This window comes from Lissotriton vulgaris, chromosome 8, assembly GCF_964263255.1.
Source record: "Lissotriton vulgaris chromosome 8, aLisVul1.2, whole genome shotgun sequence".
Classification (NCBI taxonomy): domain Eukaryota; kingdom Metazoa; phylum Chordata; class Amphibia; order Caudata; family Salamandridae; genus Lissotriton; species Lissotriton vulgaris.
In genome coordinates this window covers 1267925773-1267940390 of record NC_141696.1, presented here as the reverse complement: position 1 = coordinate 1267940390, position 14618 = coordinate 1267925773, and the positions used below count along the sequence as shown (strand labels likewise).

Here is a 14618-nt window from a genome sequence, read left to right as displayed (position 1 = left end):
AGAGGCTTTCAGCTTGCAACTCGCTCAAATCCAGTCACTGATACTGCTACTTGGGAACATATTGGGCATTCTGAGATTTGTTCACTAACCAAGCCACTCCAATCTACCTCACTCCACTCCAATCTACCCCACTTTACTCCAATCTACCCTACCATAATCCACCCAATCTATCTCACTCCACTCTACCCCTTCACCCTAATCTACTCCACTCCAATGTACTTTTGTCCACTCCTATCTACCTCAACGACACCAATCTACCCTAATCCACTGCACTCCACTCTTCCCCAATCTACCCCACTCCAATCTACCTCAATACATCCCACTCCACTCTACCCCAATCTAACCCACTCCTTTCTACTACACTCCAATCTGCCCCACTCCAGTCCAATCTACCACACGCCACCCTAATCTACTACAATTCACCCCAATCTAATCCAATTCAAACTACCCCATTCCCCCACTGCAATCTACCCCACTCCATTCTAACCAAATGTACTCAACTCCAATCTACGCCACTCCAGTGAACCCACCCAAATCTACACCACTCCACTCCAATCTATCCCACTCCAAACTACCCCACTCCACTCCATTCGACTCTACTATAATCCACCCAATCTACCCTAGTCCACCCCACTCCACTCTTCCCAAATCTACCTTACTTCACTCCAATCTACCCCAATATATCCCACTCCACTCTATCCCAATCTACCGCACTCACATCTACCATGCTTAACCACCCAACTCCCCCACTCCACCCTACCTCACTCCAATCTACACCACTGCTATCTGCCTCAATCCACCCACTCCATTCTACCACACTTTACCCCCACTCCACGCCAATCTACCCCACTCCACTCTACCCCATTCCAATCTACCCCACCCCACTCCGTGCCACTAACTTTGTGCCATGCTAAACAGCAGCCACACTGGTGTACAAAATGGCTAAAACACAGTACCAAAGCCAACAGCTCTGACATAAGTGAGACCTATTGGCTTTGCCAATGCTTGCTATAGATATGCTAACTGTAATGCTTTGTAGATGTTGTAAATGCATTAAAGTGCATCAAAGGATGGCACACCTAGCTCAGCAAGCATTCTGGGCTGATTTTGGTTAGAATCCACCTCAGTGCAATCTCTTTACTTTAGCTTTCGTTACGCACACAATTAATGCTACTTTAGATCTGTGCTCCAAAATCAAAACAACTATACCTACATTTTTTACATTTTTTGTTTTGTCAATTTTACAGTTGCTTCTTCTTTTTAGAACTGCACATGGTTATTTCAAATACATGTTTAAATCATTACTTAACATACTACACCAATAGACATTAGAATCTCGATCCTATTTTGGAAAATGGCAGAGGTGAGTTATGTCATAGTCTAAAGGGTTTAGGCAAATATGGCAAATCCACTGGCTAGATAAGAGAGGCAAGCAAGTGTAATATTTGCATAGAGACCTGCAGTTCACAGATTCAAGCCCATAACAAAGTCAGCTCTTCAATCCTGGTTGTGCAGCATGAGTACCATTGAGTTGGGTAAAAACAAATGGCCATTACATGAGTACTTGCAATTGATTCTGTCTTTGTTGTCCTCCTTTAAAACTGTTGATATTATTGTAGGATCCCAACCTTCTGCAGACTCTAACCTCGTCAATACAGTAACGATACAATTAACCTTTGGTGGTCGACAGTTAAACGAAGCAAGGAGTTGACATGCACCGTATAATTTATACAGTGCAACAGGTGACCGTTAACAAGATGAAAGCTATATGTGATTTTCAAGATCTGACCTTGCACAAAAAGAGTTTTACTCATGAATGGGTCAGTTGTCTTTGCTGTATATATTGGTCAGACAGATATAATCCTACTGCATTATTGAAGAAACAGACTATTTGGACCAGCTTTTGCTGCCATGTTGGAAGCACGAAACCACCACAAATTCTTTCAAGCCTTTAACGCGATGGCGTGAGGTTCCCACACTAAAGACACTGAGGGGTTAAGCCACGTCATTTGTGAGGGTTGAAGGCACTTTGGATACTGTGCTCCAAACTTAAGCGGTCAGATTCCATTTTCTGCCCTTTCTTTAGATCCTTCCTCATCTCAGCACCTTATCCAATGTTTATATAGTCTACCTCTTGCTTGGAAACTGTAAGCCTCACTAAATCCGCACACTAAGAATTTCCAAAGAGTGATGTATGCAACTTATGGAACGTCTAAATAATTAAGTGAATAAATGAATGATGGCCTCAGAACATAAACGTGAATTGTCCTCGAATCACACATACAGTTTAAAAACCTACTGTACAGTTATTTTGATAGTTAAAGCATTTGGAAAAAATGCTCAGAAACTGTGTTCATATCCGTTACACTTACTGTTGGAAGCTCTCATTTGTCGTCGGCGCCCAACTCGGTCCAAGCCAATGGGTGTGCTCTGTGAGAAGGCGCCAGGCCGGAATCGGGCAGAAATAGCCTTATATGGTGGCACCTGATGGGCCGGGACAGGAGGCCGGGTTGCTGGCTGCAGGAACAAAAAGTGGCAAGAAATACAGCATTAAAATACATAAATAAACACAAGGAGGTCCCAGAAAGTCACATGGTTATCCAGGGCAATAGAACACTGATAAATGGGAGCCTTTTGTTCTCCCATGGTCACAAAAGTGAAGTATGGCCCCGTGCATACCAATAAGTGTCAATATATAAGTGGTAAAATAGCTTAGTGGGTTAATGTACCTGATCGTGAACTTAAATATGCAAACTGAAAGCCTTGTGATTAAATGTCAGTTAGGCAATGTTTTTTGTCGTTCTTCAAATGTCGGTAAAATTGTATTATTTGGGTAAGATATTAGGAGTTATTGATCTACTTTAAAGCTAGGAACATGTGCCAATAAGCCCTGCATTAACATTACGTCACTTATGATGGGCCTCCTCATAGCCCAAAACAGGTCGGGATCCTCGACGTAAAAGGGACACACTACAATAAACCTCATGATAATAACTACAGCTCATGATGCCATCAGGAATGTGGCAGTTTGGCCATTTATTTCACTGTGGAGTGATGGGGCAGCATGATGGTTTTAAAACTAGGAACTAGATGCAGAAAAGTGACCACAAGCTGATTCTTTCTATGCTATCCAAATAAACAAAAATCATAACAATGTATTGGAACCAATAATTTGGGGAAAAGACATCATCCTGCAAGTATATGCTTTTGCATTTCCTTAGTCACACAAAGCATGCAGAACCGGTAGTCTATGCTGATGCTGTCTTCACAAGTGTCACTAGGACATATGCTAATTTAATTCATCCCTGACCTGACGTTCCCACCTGCTATAACATGCAAGGCTGTGGTGTGGCAATGATACACTCCTACATAACGCATTAACTGATCAGCCAATACAGGCAGCAACATGGTTGGGTATCTGTGAGGTTTATCACCCAGTGTCCTGGGTTAACAGCAGTCTTGCTCAAAATAAAGTAAGGTAAAGAAGGGGCACCCTCCTTCTCCAACTGTCTCCTATATAAGTTTCCTATTAGGGGATCTGGTGTTTTATTACACTCTATGCCTTAGGTAAATTTCTCTACCATCAAGTCTTGGCTCTAGTAGCAGCAGAGCTGTCAGTGGCTTTCCATACACCGAGGACAGGAAGAATGGATTTGTACAGATTGAGGTGCTTTAGGGTAGAAGCAACACAGGCTGGATTCCAGATCTTCATTAATGAGCAGCGCCAGTCAAGAAACTCTATCTAAGACGCTATCTACAGATGGTCTTTTATACCCCAGCCCTTTCTATTGTACCTAGAATCATACCATTGATAAGTCGCTCAGGACACTAAATATTCTAACATCAGCAGCCCCTGGGTCTCCTTCACTTTAGTGAACACGTGTCAAGTTGATGCTGTAGTGTAGACCACAGTGCTGCAGAAATTAGTTACGCACACTTTATCCTAAAAGGTTCTAGGCGTAACTGCCCAGGGAATTCCTCATCGTATAGGCTCATGAGAGGGGTGAATAAACATAGCTTGAAGGCTGATGGATGTGTGCTCAAAGAGTGGGACATCGTCTGAGTTACAATACTACCCCCAGAGCTTCACTCACCTTTTCTGTAATGGAAGCCACCACATTACAATAACTGAAATTGCGCAAGTCACTCCACTTGCTTATCATTTTGGCTGTAAATGACTATCATCATAAACAATTCAAAGTTAATAGTTATGTAACAGTCGATCGTCCAGATTTATGTTTCTGGTCATTCTTAGAGCTAAATGGAAGACCGAGGGATCTATAAGAGACCCAATTTAGACAGGAGCGGTCAGGACAGGGATATTAGGGAGACACCGAAGGTAAATATCTCAATGCCTCACATTTTGAAAGTACGTCCAATGCTGGAAGTCATGATTGAAATGCAATGCAATCTTTGGAAGCCGTTGACTTGCCAGCGCACTGTTTTGGCTTTTCAAGGCTTACAAATGTCTGACAGTGCTTAAATATTTGTATTCACATAAGAAAGTTGCACAGTGTACTTTAAGAGGTTCTTGTGCCATTTTACAACCAATCTTGCTATTAGGAAGGCACACATGCCATGTTTATTATTTAATTTAAATTTTAAGCTCTAACACCAGGTTATGATTGTTGTTTATACACACTATCCTTGCATGTCGCAGAGGGTTCTAAAATCCTGCTACTTTTGGATTAAGGAAATCTGAAACTCTAGATGCTAGTGTGTATCCTATGTACTTTCCTTCACAAAAACTGCATCTTACATCATGGAAATGATCCTGATTTAATCTACTACCAGACAAAAACATATTTTCTGGGAAAGCATAAGTCAAGAATGCCTCCCAGATGATTTCCTCTCAATGGACCATTTCATCAAGAGCAACTGTACTCAAAGGCCGATATTTACCTAATTGACCAGGAAAATTCCTGTTTTCCAAGGCTTCTTCCCAAACTAAACAGCTTTGTATATGGGTATGCACATCCCAAATCCAGAAGGTGTCTGGAGCAGGGAGATTCAAATGGGTGCTGCAAGGATGGAGAAACTGGTGGCTACCTTTTGTGTACACAAGAAGGCTGTGTCCGAGTATAACCTCCTATGTCAAATTGTTAGACCACAAAAAATACTCCAACAGACCACTAAGTGGTCATAGAAATGAGCACTTAAACGGGGAGAATCGAAGTATGAGGTGTGAGGATAAGTGTCTAACTTCACCAAGAGGTGAGCAAGGAAGCAATTCCTTTTTATTTAGTTACCCTCACACACCCTAGTGGTGTCATGCTTCATCATCGGGTCACCCCGACGCCTATAAGGCGGGGTGGGCTCAACCACAGTGTTGGGAGCTCTTTGAGATAGTTGAAGGCCAGGGGGAATTAAAGATAAGAAACCTCGGACAGATCTCCGGTTTCCCTTTATTCTTGGGTCTATCAGGTGGTCAAAAAATCTTAAAATACGGGTCAATGGGAGTATTATGGTCCTATGACCCTGGTGCCAACATGTTTCAGTCCATATGTAGGCTTAAAGGTCCTGGACTTTCTTCTGGGCAATTGTCATCCACCCTGGGGGGGGACAGTAAGGGGATTCCCTATCCTGTCAGTTAGTGAAGGGCAGAGTAGCTGCTCCTTATGTGTGTAACAGATGATTCATCAGTCATGCGTGGTTCTCCATCCAAACTGCGGAGAGTAACCGTGTCTCAGGGGCCCGCTAGGTCTGTTGGGGTAGGCCTGTAGTCAAACCTCCGTTAAGGGTCCTGCCCCGCCTGATCACTTGCTCGGTTGCGGTCCCCGGCTACCTTTTGTACCATGTTGTTGCTGTTGATTTACAAAAGGGTTTTAATGTAGAAGCGGAGAGGCTTGGTAAGGTAAGGAAATTGTCTTTTATGCTTCTCATTTGGTGGTGGGGATTGTAGGGAGACGTCAAGGAAGGGGTGAGATACTGCTCAGCTGTAATTAAACACCCAATTTATAACGAGGGACCTAGATGTTTCAACCAAAATTGTGAACTGAGAAGTCCTTATAGGTTTGACTAATCTATGTCTGCAAAAAATGCGCACAGGGCCAAAATTCTGGCTACTCTTAATCTGAAACCAATCTACTGTTTGTGTAAAAGTGATTACAAAAACAAGAAAAACACTAAATTGCAGATTACTAGAACAAGAAAGCAGTAATTTACCAACCATTGATAGCTGGATTATAAAGGAAATCAATGACAAATTGCTAGTTACTTTTCCATTCATTCTGTAGGCAAGGGTCTTTTGTTTGGAACTGTGAAGCAAACTGTGCATGTTATATGAATCTGTCTTATTTCTAAAGCCACTTTAGGAATATTTTCTTAAAGGCTTTTTGTGGGACAACGTTGGGGAACATAACTGAAATATATCAAGTTGTAACGATTGAGCTTACAATGTAAAACAACTGACTAAGTAAGAAAGCATTCATCTATAAAGTGATCTTTATGCACATTATCAGTTACTTTTAGATATTTTAATATATGCCAGGCCTAGTGGCTTAATGGACTAATGCGTCCACTGTAGGGGCCTGTGTTTGACCTTAGGGTGATAATGTAGATAAAATGAGTACTATTGAGTTGGGTAACAATAAACATCTGTTATTCTGCGCCAAGATATCCTTCTCGGTGAACGTGTGCTTCACAAATACTTATGTTATGTTATAGGAAAATATTGAAGGTGTTAAAGTTGCAACTGCCATGATCCATCTGAAGAAAGTGGTCCTCTTTTCCTGCCACCAACCTTGTGACAAAGTTTATATCAAGCATTTAAAAGAAAGCACAGCATATGAATTTTCCTACTTAAAGCTTTCATAAATATGTGTACTCAACCTGCCCGGATCCAAAAAACATACCTGCAAAGAGATCAACCTAAAAGAATAACTGAACTTTATACACTGATAGATGCAAGGATTGTAGGAATTACATTAACCTGCAGGCACACAACTTACAGTTACATTCATGAACTGTTGTTTGCAACTAAAATAACATTTTCACCTTCTTAAAAAAACATTTGAATAAAGTTTTGTTAATGTCAATTTAAAATGCAACAGCTGTGTCATGCAAAAAATAATTAAGTGTGTTAGTTTTCACTGTCAGAAAGAAAAGCTTGAAAATCAGATGTTAGTTTGATTAAACCATGCAAATTTTATCACGAGAAATAAGCCAATGATTAATCATTGGAAGTAGAAGAAAGGGAAAGGCATCCAGAGCAAGGCTTATAATCTGGAAGAGATAGTAGGAGTACGATTCATTGCTGCTATGTCTTACTTGTGTAAGCAGCTCGTCAATTTCTTCTGACTGGTTAGTTCCATAGAAACTGACTCCACCTATGACAGAGATTGGACGTCTTTTCCAGTGTCTTTGGTTGTCCCCTGAAGAAACATGGGCTCCGGATGTATTTGACCTGAGAGGACTGTCACTGTCCATACTGTCCATTTCTTGGCACTTAGCAGCAATTGCATCTTCTGGGATGGAGAAGCTTCTGCAGGCCAGCTGCCCATAATCTGAGAGAGGTCGAGGCCGGGGACGACTTTTACCTGAGCTCCACCTTCTGGGTGCGATCCTGGTTGCATCATTTCCTTCTTCATCATTAGATGAGGGCTTCCTCCAGTCTTCGCTGGTGACCTTATTGTAAATGTGGACACGTCAGACGAAACACTGCCATTTTCAATTCACACATAGGTTCAGTTTATGAGCTAAAGTATGGTAAGCTGTATGGCTAACATGACTGCAAAACAAATGAGAAAACATACAAGCATTTCCCTTTTTATTCCTAGTTGAAAATAAAACGCAAGAAAAAAATTGCTTCCTGGAGATCAATAGTTGAAAATGAAGAGGCTAATTGACTGTTTAAAATTCTGAATAAATGTTAAAAGCAGAGTGGCAGGGTCGATGAATCACTCTACATTCTTGATTTTCCCATGTAATAAAAGTAAAGTTTATTGCTAAATGTGTTTAGTTTTGAGATGGACAGCATGTTGCTGGTCTCAATGTTCTTTAGATATTGCTCTTTCAGTAATTTCATTTTAGATATGGTGGTATTAATGCTTCTTGAAGTTTCTCTCTAGCACCATATTGGGCAGTCAATTGCCAACATACGTAAGACCAAAGTCTCCTTTAAAAAGTAAGAAGAACATTCAAGAATGTTGATATGTATCTTTTTTCTCAAGAATGATGCGGGTCGGAATGATGCTCATTTTGTCCCATAGCTCCGACATCAACAAGCATAATGAGCTCAGGGGTATTTTGGGAGCTGTGGTGTGAGTCAACTATGTTTGCTTCTCTAATAATGTCTATGTAACATTATATCTAACAGCGACAATCCGAAAATTCACAAATTGTTAACACAGCATCTACCACAAAACATTTGTGGTTAAAAGAATACAATTGATAATACCTCAACAGAGATTCTAAAAAGGCAGTGTATTAAAAGGAAACCGAAAAACATTTAGCCACGATTAACCAGGCTATGCAAATGTCTGAGGAGAAATGCATCACTGTAGGATAACCTTCTAACACTTATTTTCCAGTGAGCTTATAAAAAGTATTTTATCCCTTAAGTGCGGATTGTGAATATAGCCTACACTTGGAGTTGGGCTGCAGCATTTTTTTATATTGTGAGCACATGTAAAGAACAAGGGAAGTAGCGCATGCGCTGCGTTCGCTAGCGAGACCTAAAAAAGCAGGTCTGACTGGACAGACAGTAAGAGCTGTAGAAGACATTAACATCTTAGACATGCTAGATTCCTTTGTGATATTTACTGGGACATATGCATTATGCTAGAACAGATCTCGTGATGATCGCTTGCAAGAACAATAAGACCCAAAAGTCACCATGCGAACCGGTCTCCCTTAAGGTACCTCCTGCTATATATTCACTTTTTATATTTTAGGTTGACGGGGGCCATGATTCCCCCTCCAGTGCGTTTCCTTGAGTGTTTTACTGTACATTTAAAGAATGCAAACGCCACAGGAAATATTCAACATCTCTATTTATTATACGTGAAAAAATTTCTAGTGGTTCAAACTGGGCTTAAATGTTTGTAAGCTTAATTTTGCCAGGTATGACAGGTGAGAGATGTAGCAATAAACTAACATTCCCATAGTCACACAATTCTATCAATTGGGGAAACTAGAATTATAACTCAGTAAATCAGGACAACTGTAGCCATAACGCATCCCGTAACCGTAAATGACAAAATCTGCTCCTACCGCCAGTAAAAAAAACGCTTGTGGGATAAGAAACATTTTAGATTTTCTGAAACATGCAACACACAGTCCTTAAGGAGCTTTGGAAGAGGCTGAATGTTTGCACACCTTTCCATGCACCTTTCCATGCAGAGCTCTTGTGATGTCCCAGGTAAGGTGTCTTGCACTGCCACACTTTGCCCTTCAACACCTATCACTTGGCATTCGGTCACCTGTTGGTTTATTTTTTCCATTATCAATGTCGTAAAAATGGAAGTATTGTAAATGGTGCACAATTTAATTCCTTGAAAAATGTGGCGGGCATTGGTTGAGACAGCATTCTACACTTATGGGAAAGGAACTGCAGCAAATAAAGAAGGGACACAAAAATTATCAATATTATAGGCCCTATTCATGGAAAAATAGTAATAGTAAATTTGTACCTGCAGACTTACTTATACCTGCTGGTGAAGATTTACTACTTTTGGGAATTCACCAACTCCGCGAGGAATCTGAAATGAAAGCTGTGCCTGGTGCAGGTTTCTAATTCGATTTCTTGGCCAATCAGATGGTTTACTCCATTGCCACTGCAGGCAGGTCTCCATGATGCAGAGCTCCCTATGGCAGGAGTGTATTCCCCTGCTGTACACATGAAGATTTTTTTCCTGTTTTTTTCTCATTGGTGATTTTTTTCCTGAAGACAACCCCCTTCATCTAAGTCTCCACCAAATATCCGGATAACTCATTCTCCTTCCCACCCTGGAAGCAGAGTCACAAAAGCCCTGTGCGGGGGTAAATACGACCATTCCCAGGATAGTAACACTAACATTCTTGGTGCATCCTGGTGAAACATTGGCCATGGGCAATGCAAGTCCAAGCTGAAGTAGCATTTTCAACGTTAGAGCGTTTGCATTAAGACATAGCAGTTTGACAGCCCTGTCGGGGAATGTCTTTCTAGCTTACATGAACTCACCTTTTTTTTACCGCAACAAATGAGATCTTATAGCCCCCAAGGAAGGTAAGCCGTTTGAGTTTTTTTTACTCAACCTATATTACAAGGCACCAATCCTGTTTGTAAATCAGACTGGAGGGGAGAATCGTTCAGTTATCTTTCGATTACTGTAAAATGGCATTATACAAATGCCCCTTTTCATCAGAAACTGAACACTGGGTACTAATGTTTTTGTGATGAGATTAGTATCTAAAGAGACAGAAAAAACTCTGCGGCTTTCTGTGGAATTAAATGACTACATCTACTAAAAAAAAAAGCTGTCCCTGCTCAAAGTACTGGTCAGTCTAGTGAGCCGAGGAGACCCGTGAAGTGATCCCATTATCGCATATCACAGGAGGGGTTAGGCATGGTGCCCTTCCCTGTTTGGAAACATCAGCAAAGTAAACAGGCCCAGATAAACACAGAGGAACAGCTCAGGGGCAGCATGCCCGACTGACCATAGACAGGCCATTTGTATCACTGACGGGATTTGATGAAACATCACGATCATTCTATGACGTCAGCAAACACAACAGATAACGTCACAACACAAACTAACTAGAATTCGAGGGCACAAAATAATCAAAATACTGCATGTCTGCTTGTGTCACTGTGGACAGTTTATTCCATGGTGGGTGCTGGGGAGTGAGTGATAGAGGGAGGCAGAGAGCGCGAAAAAGAGAGAGAGCGAGAGAGAGAGCGAGATGTTTTCCCTGAAACAGATCATGGGTAGAGGAGTTTAAGGCTCACCTCCTCCCCACACCCTCCTTGTGAATTTATGTGTTCTTCTTTCACTAGATGTGAAGTGTCTGGACACCTCAAGACGCCAATGATTGGTTGATTGTGGATGCCTAAGGGAATAATTGTGCTGTGTGTGCCTAGTGAAATCGATCATAGGTTTGTGGATGCATAAGAGAAGCATGTGTTATATGTGTGCCATGTTGCAGTGTTAGATTATGCAATGCAAATTTCCTGAGGGGTTGCTTTTCAGTGCAAGGACGGAATTGGAGGCAGCATGGAGGATGATGACGACTGTGGCGTCAGTAATCCAATCATTCAAACAACTGTTTCAATACGGTTTCCATAATTTGAGGTAGTTGTCAATCTCTCCAATTTCCTCATGGAATATACCTTCGAATATGTGTGATGTGCATGAGTGTATGAAGAGGAAATATGCATGTGCGTCAATGGCATTGTGTTTATATAGGTATGTAAGCTCTTCTGTGTTAGTGTCCATGTGCAGTTGTAAATATAACCTCACACCATCTGTGCCTGTGGGTGAACACCACGGGCAAACGAAAGGAGATAGGACTCTGGCCTTTTATGACAATCCGATTACTGGAGGCAGATAACCTACTCACATATTAACCAGGATCTAAACCTTTCAGCTAATCAAGCACTGACAAAGCACAGCAGCCTTAACTCTGGCGCGAGAATCACAATTCTTGCCAAATGAAATACGGATAAAAAAATAGAGCAGTAGAAGGAAATCAAACTTGCTTCTTCCAGAGTTTAGAACGTCACTAGAAATTGGTAAAAGTGTATCCAGAATATGCAACAACTAAGTGAAAAAGTCACCAAAATGAAGGAAATAAAAAACAACATGCTTATTGGCAACTACTTTTCATCCATTTTCCATCGGATTCCCCAATTGGTGAAATTCAAAGTGTGACAATTTCAGCCTTCCATAAAAAACGGGCAAACCCGAGAAATGTCGGTAATGGGTGCTAAACATTTTTACTAACATTTTTCGCCTTTCACAGAAAGAAGACCGCCAGGTCCAGACCATTTCGTCACTTTGGTGGACTACAGAGTTCATGCAGAAAACAAAAGATATCCTTTGTAAAAACTATAACATTTTCCCAAACGGCAACGCACCTGACGAAAATAAGACTTACGGTCTTTGTTACATGTACTGAAACCCCTTCTGTTTTATTTAGGACAAACTCTTCACTGGCTGATAACATCCTTAAAATACAAACCGTAAGATCACGCCCCTCGGCTTCGGAGACCGGAACTGGTGTCCCACACACACACGGAAAGAGCAAGCATGAAACTGAAGGCATCCTGGGGTTCCTGCATTCGATGTATTTCTGTCCTTCCAGGGAAAGGGCAGCCCCGCACCAGGGAGGCGGAGACGTTCCCCTGAGAGGCATTCATTAACTGAGCTCGTCTGATACTTTGACCTTGCACTCTGAGCTCTCGCGCCATGCGAGCCACGCGCCAGCGGGTGCACAGCACACTGAGCACCTGGGTGTTCGTCTCGTCTCTCGGGCAGCACGAGAGCGCGGGTAAAAATCAGCTGACTGACAACCGTCTTCTCTTTCCACTACTCTGCTGGACTTAAGCTGCCTGCACCGGGGCAATTCGAGCTGATCGAGCCCATCCACTGTAAGGTATTCGTATAGGAAAAAATACACACAAAAAGGAGAATAATCTACTTTATCTGCATTAGTAATGGATTCATCAAATAAAGTAGACGTGACACCTTCCCCTCCATTCTACTCCTGACTGGATGGGTCAGGCTATTGAATTAACCAGGCCGCTTCTCCACTGGTTGGGAAGTAATTGACAGTCATGGGTATGGGCCCTGGTGCCACTGCACCTGCTGCACGAATGATGGTTATACCACCTGAAAGCATGACTATATTCTTTGAGGCAAGAGTTTCATTCACTGGATGTGAATTTCACACCCTGAAGATGAGGCTCGCTCAGGCAATCCAAGTGTAAATATTCCCACTCACACAGGCACCTTTCCTCTCAACCAGCACCGTTCTAGTTTCTGAGGTATCTGGTATTAAATGCCATGGGGTAATAGTCAGTGTGAATACAGGGAATGCCGCCATGTTTGCAACCTAGATGTTCCTTTATCTTAATTAGCACCAGCCTGGTCACAGCAAGTGACATGGTGCCCATAAGCATTAAGCGTATGACCACCACTGTACACCAGCACACCTTGGGAAGAACCTGCCCCAAACGTGCAAAGGTGCTCCATAATTTGTATTCGTTTTTTTGCAGTCCATACTTTGCCAGCTGTCGCTTTAGACCTTCAACACAGTGCAAACGTTGTATTTGGCAAGCATGGTGAGATGTCAACACACAAACATAAGATAAATTGCATTTTACACATCCCCTTTTCTGTTTCTAAACTCTTCAAATGGCAGGAGTTATTGTTGCCCAAGTTACTGGTATTCAATTTACCAACCTCAAAGATGGAAGGCTGAGTCGCCCTTGCTGGCATTGGAACTCAGCATGGTTTCACCAATGTCAAGCCACTGAGCTGCGCTGCCGCATTGCTTCATACGTTGTTCACTAAAAAAAGATGTGCTGGATCCAGCTACGGGTGCCACTAACATTCTCAAATAACTCCTGTTTTAAATGGTCATACAATAAATAATAATGGAAAGATCCTTTGTGGTCAGCACACAACTCACCTGCGCTATCCTTTCAGTGGGATTATCACCTCAAAGTCAAGGTACATATTGTTGGCATTCAATGTTGAATGCCAGGACTGAGCACAAAAGCTTTCACAGATATGCACAGAAACGTGTCACATTCTTTTGAAAGGTTTGTAGGTGTGAGGCTGTTGTTACAGAAACTCGTCCATGACCCTCATTTCAGTTCTGGAGGAAAAACAAGGTTTGAAGGGGCGTTTCTTTCACAAACAAATTGCTATAATTTAGACCGCTTTATTTACATTTTTTTCCTTCAAACCTATTCCTTCCCTGCAATTTCTACTCAAAGCTTCCGTCACTTGAAAAGGTGGCAGGAACAATAACACATACCAATTGTCGATGATATGAAAAATGGAACAGAAGGAAAGTAGGCAGCAAGGAACAAATCCGCCACTGGTAATTTGCAGATCAAGATATTTCGAGAGAGAAAGAGCAGTTAATTTCCGTTTTGGCTGGTGACGGCTCTGCAAACGGTGCTGCATGTGCCAAAGGGAGGGTGACGATGTTCCCATAGAAGCAGCATTGCAATCTGCCCCCGCTACATGTGTTCAGTTATTTCTTTGTGCGTAGAGAGTTAAAAAGCCATCTGCAAATGGCAAGATCCTTCAGAGAGGAATACTTAATCACAGCAGGAAACGAGGAGCTGTAAAACACGCAGATTCCACAGTGCCTTTTATCTGTCATGAAGTGCCTATAACCGGACATACAGGTGTGATCTCAGCAAATCACAACAGATGAGAAACAATTTCCCATAGAATCTGCATGTAGGTTTTCAGTGATGAGGTGATAACATTTTTAGAGTTCCTGTATGTACCCGAGGTGCGCCTTACCACCTCCACTCATAGGCCTCGGCTGTTTTCTCCTCGATTACACTTGGCCTCACCTATCAAGTGGGTCTGGTGGCTCACTGGACTAATGTTTCAGCTCCAGGGGGTCTGTGTTTGCTCCTCCCTCATGAAGGTTTAGATCTTGTCGATGCACTC

General features: G+C 42.0%; 1 protein-coding gene across 3 annotated transcripts in view; it reads right to left on the bottom strand.

The window, feature by feature from the left end:
• SPATA13 (spermatogenesis associated 13) overlaps positions 1-14618 on the bottom strand; it is a 132977-nt gene that overhangs the window by 62170 nt on the left and 56189 nt on the right. For 2 of the 3 annotated variants that reach the window (XR_015299351.1, XM_086935189.1), the window contains exons 3-4: positions 7270-7626; positions 2373-2517 (exon numbers count right to left, since the gene is read on the bottom strand). Coding sequence is in view for 1 of the 3 variants with exons in the window: in XM_086935189.1 (XP_086791315.1) it covers positions 2373-2517; positions 7270-7626 (502 nt within the window). In the remaining 2 variants the exon portion in view is untranslated. Of the gene's footprint in view, positions 1-2372; positions 2518-7269; positions 7627-12162; positions 12287-14618 lie in introns of those variants that run through there. The other variant, XR_015299352.1, reaches the window with a different exon arrangement.